Raw genomic sequence first — 11,240 nt, forward strand, 5'->3', positions numbered from 1 at the left:
CAACTAGCTTTCTGCAATAAAGTGATTACACGGTGCAAGTAATTGCATAAACTGACATGAAATGGACAGAAACTTTGACATACCATAAATTTTAGGTTATGTTGTTTTTATAAATTAAAAATGTAATTTTTTGAGTAGAGTTATCAGATATATTAGATTAAAAATGTTAGATTATAATTTGAGAAAATTATAATATGTATTATGTATAACAAAATCAATTAATACCTAATGCAAGTATACCTATAATACATTATTCATTTACAAAAGGAAACAAGTTGTTAAATACAAAAGAAATAAAAATAGAATATAGTTTCTTTAATCCCTATGTTGCATAATTAAAGTTATCGCCAGAATAATGTTATCTGTGAAGCGTGAAATTGGTAAAAAGTTCCTCTAGTTTTGTCAAAAATTGTTTAGTTTAAAATTTAGGATGACAGAATGTCAAAACAAACAGTGTAGCCTTAAAAGTTACTAAAAATATAACCAAATTGCAGAAAAAATTGCATGAAAAATAGGACATGTTCTATTTAGCTGCAACTTCTTGCAGCAAGAAATTGCTGCAAGAAGTTGCAGCTTTTCTGTGCAATTCGCGTATGACACGATGCAATTTCTATTGCTGCAAGAAATTGTGAAATTAATTGCGCAATTAGTTGCATCATGTAAAGTGGCTATTAAAGTCGCCGGTTTACGAAATAATGAATTATTTCCATTTCGCTTTGTCGCACTGTATATGAAACTAAGCTTTTGAAAATATTCATATGCAAAAAATAATTAAGAGAAAGATATTATAGAAATATTATATCAAAAACTGATCTATATTCTTCTTGTAGGTATTTCTTCAAAACTATATGTGAAGAACTTGGCAACCAAGTTATTCAAGAGGAAGTCAGTAATGATACAGAGGTAGTTCCATTATGGGAAGGTAAAATAATGGCCCAAGTGAAGCCAATCGACTGAGTTTTTACGTTATTTTCTAACGGTTACTAAAAAAACTATTTACGAGTAATAAAACCTTTTTTTTAACCCTCTATTTACTTATACGGATTTTTTAAATCTTTTTGCAAATAATTTATTTTTCTTTGTTGTTGAATGTTTTGATTTTTTTATTTAAAAGACAAAATTTTGTATTATATATTCATGAATATGCCACGTTAGTGTAACATCACGTCATCTTTTAAATCAAATTGGTCTTTCTATCCCATTGTACGCTTATTTTGTAACTATTTTTATGTATTTATTTGACATATTTGATTGTAATAGTATTTTTTTAAAAGAAAAACAAATATTCTGTTAGTGAAAACGTTAGTTATATTTTAAACTAACGAAGGGTCATCTTTTTGATTTCTCTGTATCTCCCCTTTGAACTTGCAAAATAATTTTCATAAATTTTTATTTAATGCCTTATTTTAACTTTTAAACGTCTTTTTCTTCAATCTTCCTGATAGGCATAATTCCTGTTCAATCTTCGGTAACTTCTAAACAGTCATGCCAGCGTTTTTTTTTGTTTTTTTTCAATCTCTGCCAGTCAGGCAGAGATTTTTGCAATCTTGAAGTGTGCAACAGAAAACAACTTGAGGGCCTTCGAACTGCAGCGGATTAACATATGCACACATAGCCAAGCAAAGCAGCCATTGGGGCTCTTATAAGCCCTAAGGTGAGCTCTAGGCTGATGTGGGAATGTCGACACGAATTCAACAGACTGGCGCAACATAACAATGTTGGTATGGGTTCCGGGTCATCGGAGTATTTACGGTAACGAAAGAGCTGATGCACTTACCAGGAGAGCATCAGCTACAAAATACCTGGGTCCAGAGCCGGCCGTGGAAGTGCTAAAACGCACCGTCCGCGAATGTAAAAAAGCCTGGATCCTACCAACTCGCACTGGGAGGGTGTACATGGTCAAACACATGGCAATATGTATATTGGACGGTTATGTGCTAGTAGAGCTGAATGATTGCTGCAAACAAGCAGAGTCATAACAGGTTTCCTTCATATCATTGGAAACAGTTAACCATATCTTGCATGACTGCGAGGCATTGGATCGAAGGGGCAAACTGTTCCAGTGTTCCCGTTCATCAAAATTTGTCCGACTAGACTCCGTTAAGCTATTAACAAATTTTCAGCTTGCTATTAATCAACTTTTTTTTGTTTTGGTACGTGGGACCTAGTATTGTTACATACAAAAACTACATCTTCTTCTTGTAATAGGAGTATGTTCTGTTTCTTCTGTTACAGTCTCTGCTGCGATCCGGAGCTCCAACTCTCGTACCATCGTTTTTTTGGTCTTCCTATGGGTCGCTTGGTGTTGGGCTTCTGTGTCTTCGCCCATTGCGCGATACGTTCAGTGTCCATCCGATCTACGTGGTCTCTTCACATGCGTCGTCGTGCTCTTGTTCATCTCACTACGTCTTGAACCCCTAGCTCTCTCAATCTGTCTTCATTTCGTATTCTATCTCTGAGTGTGATACCTCTTATGGATCTTAAGGTTTTCATCTCTGTTGTTCTCATTATCTGTTTGGTCTTTGCTGACTCGGCCCTTGTCTCAGCTGCGTATGTCAGTACGGGCCTTAACACATGTCTTATAAATGCGGACTTTGCTTTCGGTGCTCATATCTTTATTCCGCCAGATTATGTCCCTCAGGAAACCAGATATTCTCGCTGCTTTCGCTGCTGTTTTGTTTCTTGCCACAGATGCCTGTCGCTAGATATTTCCACACCAAAGTATCTACAATCCATTACCTGTTCGATTATATGGTCGTCCACTACTAATTTACATCTAATTGGGTTCTTGGATATTACCATCGATTGGATTTTCTCTGTGAATAGTGTCAGATTATACTTTTCGGCGGTTATTTTAAATTTTTGTAGTAGGCGTTGTAAGTCATCTTCATTTTCGGCTATTCAGATTGCATCATCTGCGTAGCAAAGTATTCTCATGGTTCAGTTACCCATTTTGTATCCCTTATTCATTTTGTTAACACTGCCTATAACTTCATCCATTATTAAATTATATAGGCATGGACTGAGGCTGTCTCCTTGTCTAATGCCGACATTGATTTTGATTTCTTTCGTGAGCCTGTGTGTGGTTTTTATTCGTGTTTTGTTGGATCTATTGAGCTCTTCGATGATGTTTCTATACCTCTGACCTATGTTTTTCTTTCCAAGTATAGTGAGCACGTCCTTCAATCGTACTCTGTCGAACGCCTGTTTCAGATCTACAAAGCATGTGAACATGGGTCAATCGTACTCTGTCGAATGCCTGTTTCACATCTACAAAGCATGTGAACATGGGTCAATCGTACTCTGTCGAATGCCTGTTTCAGATCTACAAAGCATGTGAACATGGGCTTGTCGAATTCTCAACTAATTGTCGCATGATGAAAATAGCGTCTATTGTGGATCTGTTTGGGCGGAAACCCTGTTGTTCTTCCGATACACCGACTTTCTTGTATATTTTTTGGGATAGGATATTTGGGTAAACAACATGACAGTACCAAAGGAATGGACAGAGAGTATAACAATACCCATCTACAAGAAAGGCGTAAAGACAGAGCCTACGAACTACCGAGGAATTACACTACTCAATTCTACATCAAAACTATTGACAAAAAGTCATATCCCAAAAAACTACATGTATTGCGAAATTTGGAAGACAGAAAACGCAACTGTTATTTTAAATCTTTGGCTGATCGTAGACCTTCTTATATTATTTAGTTTATTTAAAGATCGATTTTACGTCATGCTTCGTTAGGATTCTGGTAGAAAGCTTTAGCTTTTGGTTCTCGTTGGTATTTATGGATAGACGTTGGACTATAATGGATAAACTATAATGGATAGATGTTGGATTATGTGATAGACTCTTTTTCGACGTTCATTTCGTTTGATGTACTTGTAGTATATGCTTTATGTCCCAATGCGTTTTTATTGATTTTTCAGCTTTTCTCTGAACTATTTTACTTCGCTCATTTCTTTTTCTTTGTAAGAATGATGTTATTGCAATATATTATCAAAAATAAATTCACAAAAAGAATTTTCTTTAAAACTGCACTGAAATTTGAATTGCATAGTGACGTTACTCAAAAATGGCGTATTACGTAATTCAGGCGTGTCGAAATAGCACTAAGCTACAATGGGAATATTCAAATTTAAATTGTGTAATTTTTATACAAAGTTTTCCCTTGCTTATAAATAATTTCTTGAGATGTTTCATACGATATATCGCTTTGTTTAATATCGTATTGAAATACTGTTGGTGTACAGTGCAACTTGCATTACATTACAATGGAATTGCCATTTTTAAATAAAAAACAATTATTTTAAGAGAACACTTTTTTTAAACAATGCAAATAAAAATAAAAAAAATTGCAATGAATGAGCAAAAAAGTTCACGTATCTCTTCAAGGGCGCGAATCCTGGTGACGTCATATCATAATATTTTGTAATGACATTTTTCCTGCCTCATATAATTATATACCATTTTGTTTATGCTTTTTCTCATGAGGATCTTTCAGTGCGTCACAGTTTTTCGATTTCTTTCAAACGCATTAAATTGTATGTGACAGAAAAAAACGCACGTCGGTGATTACATTTCGTCGGTGACATTTATAACATTTATTCTAGTTGTCAATAGATGGCGGTATAATCGAAAAAAAATTATTTACTAATTATATAATATATCTACGAATATAATCTGTACAATTTATAAGATTATACAAATCAAAGAAAATACCATTTTATAAATGCAAAAACTCAATTGATTTGTTTTTATGCCAAATTGCAAATAAAATGTGACAACTGTCAGATGGAACTAAAATGTCATGTTAGAATAAATGTCATAAATGTTTATTATCACGGACTTACCTTTTTTTCTATCATTTGTGACGCACTGAAAAATGCTCATGAAAAGAAGCATACGTTGGAGTTTAATACAGTTTTTGAAGAGATATTATTGAATTGTGCGTGTGTCTATTTCTTTATTCCACCATTCATTTTTAGTTATTTTTTCAAAATAAAAAAAAAAGATTTGGTAAATGATGAAGTAAAAAGTGGCCAATCTTATTTTCAAAAACACTTGTTTGTTTAAGAGTTATGAGTTGACATCGATTAATTGCTATAGTTTTTGTTCTCATGTACAAAAACTACATTCAGTTTATTCTAAAGTTTGTATGTTTAAAAAATGTTTTCTTTTAAAGTGAATTCTGACAGTAATCCATACTCTGTATCAGTGAATATATTATACTGCCAATGATTCTTGAAGATAGTGCGAAAAAATGCGGTCTATTTAAAATTACTATATCTGCCTAACATTGAAACACCCAATAGTCATAAGTGTATATTATTTTCTAGAAGGAAAATAAATTACTGAACCAATCATTTTTGTAAATATGCGAGTCTCAAACATAATAATATAATAAATTGTGTGAAATTATCGATTCTTTCTGAGAAAAGTACAACAAAAAACTTTAAGTAAGTGTCTTCAAATATGCAAAAATAGTTGTATACATCTTACTCAATTAAATCGAAATTTTGTACATGGTATTGATGTTTTTATTTGTATTGATAAATAAATGAAATTGGGTAACATGAAAGATTCATATTGTGTTTTTTTAATATTCATGCTTTTTGATTAAATTATATCAATTAGGGGTGATTCCATGATCCAAGTTTTTATATTTTGACAAGCTTGAGAATGAGCAGTTTATAGGAAAAGCTAGCGACTTTCCATTTGATTTTCAGTAAGATTTTTTCATATCGATATCAGCAGTGATAATTTTAACCCAGGACATTTTTAACCCAGGTCATTCCAACATGCTGTCAAAATTAAATCAATATGGCGGCTTGGAGGCAAACATAAATGTTATTCTTTTAGTTCTTAATGTGTTTTAGATAATTTTAGTTACGTTTTTGTGTAATTTTGTTTTGTACAAGGATTAGTTTTTTTCACGGAAAGAATTAATTTAAAAACATAATATGCCTCATTTCTGTTGTGTATTGAACTGTGAAATGCGAAGCAATAGTGATAAAGTTCAGTTTTATCGGTTACCATCAGTGCTACATTTTAAGCATACAACTAAACTAAATAAGTTATCATCTGAGAGACAAAAACAATAGTTAAATGATAAAAAGTGTCCTATAAAAATGCTAAATAACTTTAAAGGTAAAAAACTTAAGAAACACAATGTGGTACAAATATAAATAAATACAATGTTTTTCTCCCAGCGGTGTCATAAACGCCATAGTCTTGGAATGCCCTATAGGCATTAGGGTACTTATGTAACCTCTAAATTAATTTTCATGCCGTTTTAAGTAACTGGGTAAAAAAAATGATCAACAAACGAATTGCATGTATTCACTAGCGCAATACCATCTTGAATAAAATATCTTTTATATGTGAGTAATAGAACTCGAGGTTGGATTGAATAAATTAATATGCAATTAAAATAAAGAAAAAAATATTGAATCCCAATATGCTTTATAATCAATACAAATAAAAATATCTACTTATTGTTTTAAAGGTTCAACATTTTCCTTCTAGAAAAACGGTTTTCTTAAAATTAGTGTTTTATTTTCTGTAAAAAGGTAGCGTTAAAAGTTCTGAATATAATTTATTTATTGTTATTTTTAAGAAATAGTAATATTTTTTTAATTGTTACAATTTAAAAGCAACAGATTTTTGTAAAATAGACTTTTGTAATTAGTACATAGATAGTAGAAAGTACTATAAAAAATGGCAATAAAGGCTATAAAAGAATATTAGTAGGTGCATATATTAAGTGCCTTCAGATTTCTCTGTTCACTTTGTCGGAAAAGTATCAGGAAAATAACATTTACGAATGCTTTCATGGAAAACATAAACGAAAATTTTTTGTAGAAGAAATACATCACTGTATAATACGAACAAACAGTTTAACCTTACTTCATGGGCAAAAGGGCATTCTATGGTAAAAAAAACCCAAGGTTTATATAAAATCAGTTGGAATTTGATCTGAATATAGTTATAGGCCAATAAACGTTTATATCTGCCCTGCTTATTAAAAACATTCGATCTACAATTTTCGTTTTTTCTTGATAGGGTTATATTCCACTATAATCAGGGCAGATTATCGGAGAATAGGCCATTTTTGGGAATAGTTATTTACCAGCAATTTTATTGCTGGAATCGAATCTTATGATTGTATATATTGATAGTATAGGTATGCAACGTCCGCAGATAGTGTGCTACTTTTTTTATAAACAAAATGGCGCCCGAAAATTGTGTTTTTTTTCAATTTTTGCTCTATAACTCCAAAGATTTTAACTTCACACCAAAAACACTTAAATAAAAATTCACCGTAATTAAATTCTGCATAGAGACGTGTTTTTCCCGATTTACTTCGACGAAAATTTTCCCCGGAAAATGCGGGTTTTTTCAACAAAATCTTTCATTTTCAACTAAAATTTTAGATAAGTAATTTTTTATCAATAATTAAATAACTTGGCAATATAAAAGCTCTTTTCGTATAGATTATAATTCCAGAAGCCGATGGAAATTGAATGAACAGTTCAGCAACAATTGAATTGTTAATTAAAAATTTACGGTCGCTATAATACCCACAATAATTATGATACATGAAAATAACTATGATTTTTGTATAAAAGGACACTGTACCTATCTAATGTACTTTACAGAATTGAAATTGAACTATTTAAACGGCCTCAGGAATATTTTAAAATTATAAACAATTTTTTGGCTTATAAACAAATAGAATATCTCGGGAAATATTAAATTAAATTAAATCATGAAAACGGTATTGGAAAAAAAGCGGTAGGACGCTTTTTCTAACAGAAAAAACGTTTAATTGTGATGAGTGGTTCCTGAGATACAAGCGGTCAAAGTTGACCGGCATTTACGGCAAAGATATAAACAATAGGATCATAATTTTCGAACATTTTTATTTTTGTCCTCTTTCTCCGCACCAATTTTCATATCTTTAAACTACTCATAACATATTATTATAATAAAAACTATCGATAGGTATTAATAAAGAAAAGTGCCAAAAATAGCAAAATTCCAATAAAAAATTAGGTTGAAGAAAATGTAATCTCAAAGTTCAAAATCGGTATACGTTAAAAAAATGCATTTTCTCGGCTTCCCGTCGAGCAATTTTCTTCATTCTTTTTTTTGTTCCCAAGTAACTCCAGTAGAGCCATATAACTAACGCATTATTAAATGTCAAACTTGCTTTTGTTTTGTTATAATAGATTAATTTATTGATTATAACAAAAATTTTTAATTTGTTTAAATAAAGATTGTTTAAATAATTATACAGCTTTCAAATGAGAATATTTGTGTTTTTAACGGTAAAAGGTACACTTGTAGTGAGTTTACCAAAAAAAGTCTACAACTGGAAAAATATGTAGTTTTCTTTTCTTATAAATAAATTAATATATTATAACAAAACAAAAGCAAGTTTGACATTTAATAATGTGTTAGTTAGATGGCACTACTCGAGTTACTTGGGAACAAAAAAATAATGAAGAAAATTGCTCCATGGGAAGCCGGGAAAATGCATTTTTTTAACGTATAAGGATTTCGAACTTTGAGATTACATTTTCCCCAAGCTAATTTTTGATTGAAATTTTGCTATTTTTGGCAATTTTCACTCGTAATATCGATAGTGTTTATTATAATAATATATGTTATGAGCATTTTAAAGATATGAAAATTGGTGTGGAGAAAGAGGACAAAACTATAAAGGTGATAGTTCGAAAATTATGATCCTATTGTTTATATCTTTGCCGTAAATGCCGGTCAACTTTGACCGGTTGTATCTCAGGAACCACTCATCACAATTAAACGTTTTTTCTTTTAAAAGAAGCGCCCTGCCGTTTTTTCCAATACCGTTTTCAATACCAATGGATCCAATACGGATCCATTAACCGCCACCGATTGGATCGCCGAAGATTGAGGTCGCCCGGTGCGGCGCTGACCCTCGGCGATCCAATCGGTGGTAGTTTATAATTTATAATATGTAGAGGTGCGCATGCCGTATGCACACGTGGCACCAACGTAATGGATACGTACCTTAATACTGCCAGTATTAAAGACACATGTATAAAGAAACCAGCAAAGGAAGTAGTCAGCCCATGTTTCTTTGTGAATATGTTTCGTTTTTATTAGTTCGTTAATATCTTTTCTTTGTCTTCTAAATCGAAAAAATCTAAAAAGTTACCGATATTTGGACATCTGATGACTTCCCAAAAAAGGTGCAAGAAGAAAGAAAAATACTGCTACCATATCTCAGAGAAGCAAGAGAAAACGGAAAACGAGCATATCTCAGACAAACTAAATTAATTATAAATGACAAGAGCTATACAGTGGAAAACTTTAATGAAGAAGAACAAGAACAAAAAGAAAAATACTACAAACGCTCTACAAGTGAACGATCCCCAGAGAGTGATAGGCTAAATGAACAACAAAGGAAATTTACTAAAACAGATCCAAAAAACTAGCAAGTGATGGTCAAAGAATGGATGTACAGGATAATGGCCAGGCGTGGATACGGAAAACGAATAAGAGAGCACCGAAAAGTAATAGAAATAGGAAATTGAGAGGTATAATAAATATAGGAACGTGGAATATAAAAACTATGCTAGCCATGAGCAAAATGGAAGAAGTAGCAAAAGAAATGAGTGATTATAATATAGACATAATAGCATTGCAAGAATTAACATGGAAGGAAGAAGGCAGGATCGACAAACAAAATTACACAATGTACTACTGAGGGGAAAATACACAAGGTAGAAATGGTACAGGCTTCATGATAAGTAGAACATGGAGAGAATATGTATTAGAATTTAAAAAAGTAAATGGAAGAATATCTTATTTAAGGATAAATAATAGAGCTGCTAATATCTCAATGATAAATATCTATGCACCCACAGAACAAGCCGATGATCAAGAGAAGGATGATTTTTATGAAGCCCTAGAAAGTCTCTGTGAGGGAATTAAAAATCATGACACACTTATAATTCTAGGAGACTTCAATGCAAAGATGGGTAAAGAGGAGATTGGAGATCGGTAGCAGGGAAAGAAACAGCACATGACACAACAAATGAAAATGGACAAGAATGGGCAATCTAGCAACAGATATGAATATGTTTGTAGCAAGTACTAAATTTAGGCACAAGCTAGAGCATAAAATAACACGGCTTATTCCAGGAAGAAATACAGGAAACCAAATTGACCATTTCCTAATAAATAAAAAGAGAATAAGAATGATTCAAGATGTAAGGTCATATCGAGGCGCGGATGTGGGATCTGATCACTTCCTTGTAATAGCAAAACTTAGCTAAGAATGATAGATATGGAGAAAAAAGAAAACAAAAGGAAAAGATGGAGAATAGAAGAGTTAAAAACAAAAAAACGGCAATATCAACAAGAAATGGAAAAAAACTATTGGAAAATATAGAACATGAAAACATTGAAACAGACTGGGAAAATATACGAAGAAGTATAGAAAACACAGCAAATACAGTGCTTCTAATACTACACAGCAATTCTAATTAACTACTTATGTGCAAAAAAGCAACAGTCTGCTTTTTAAAATGAGGATGGCACAGTATTAACTACAAATATTGCTTTTTCTCAAAAGTCTAAAGGTACGGATCCATTAACCGCCACCGATTGGATCGCCGAGGATCGAGATCGCCCGGAGCGGCGCTGACCCTCGGCGATCCAATCGGTGGTGGTTTATAATTTATATGTAGAGGAGCGCATTGCCGCATCCACACGGAGCACCAACGTAGTGGTTACGTACCTTAATACTGCCAGTATTAAAGACACAATTATAAAGTAACCAGCAATGTTTCTTTGTGAATATGTTTCGTTTTTATTAGTTCGTTAATCTCTCTTCTTTGTCTTCTGAGCATTCTCCATATTTCTTTTTGCGTTCGGTAGATTACGTGTTCCATCTGTTTTGAGAAGCTCTGCCAGTGTTCCCTTTTTATTTGTCTCACTAATTAAAGTATTCGTTTATAGTGGTTGTATGCCTGTTGTGTTTGTTTTGTTCTGTATTGTAAAAAGGATCTCTTTTTTCTTCACATTTTATCTTCACTTCCTCTCTAAACCATGAGGTTTCCTTTTTTGATATGTTAGTATTCGTTACTTTCCTCGATGATATCATTTTCTAATATTTCATTCACAACAATCTTTTCTGATATTTTGTGTATTCAAATAAATTTATATAATTAAATATATT

General features: G+C 32.3%; 1 protein-coding gene across 2 annotated transcripts in view; it reads left to right on the forward strand.

Annotated features, from left to right (window-relative positions):
• LOC114327508 (axin-1) overlaps positions 1–10,493 on the forward strand; it is a 220,694-nt gene extending 210,201 nt beyond the window's left edge. For both annotated transcript variants that reach the window (XM_028276148.2, XM_028276149.2), the window contains one exon: positions 831–10,493. In XM_028276148.2, the coding sequence (XP_028131949.1) occupies positions 831–957 (127 nt within the window). In that variant the 3' untranslated portion in view covers positions 958–10,493. The remainder of the gene's footprint in view (positions 1–830) is intronic.
• The last annotated feature ends 747 nt before the right edge of the window (positions 10,494–11,240 follow it).

This window comes from Diabrotica virgifera, chromosome 7 (genome assembly GCF_917563875.1).
Source record: "Diabrotica virgifera virgifera chromosome 7, PGI_DIABVI_V3a".
Lineage (NCBI taxonomy): Eukaryota > Metazoa > Arthropoda > Insecta > Coleoptera > Chrysomelidae > Diabrotica > Diabrotica virgifera.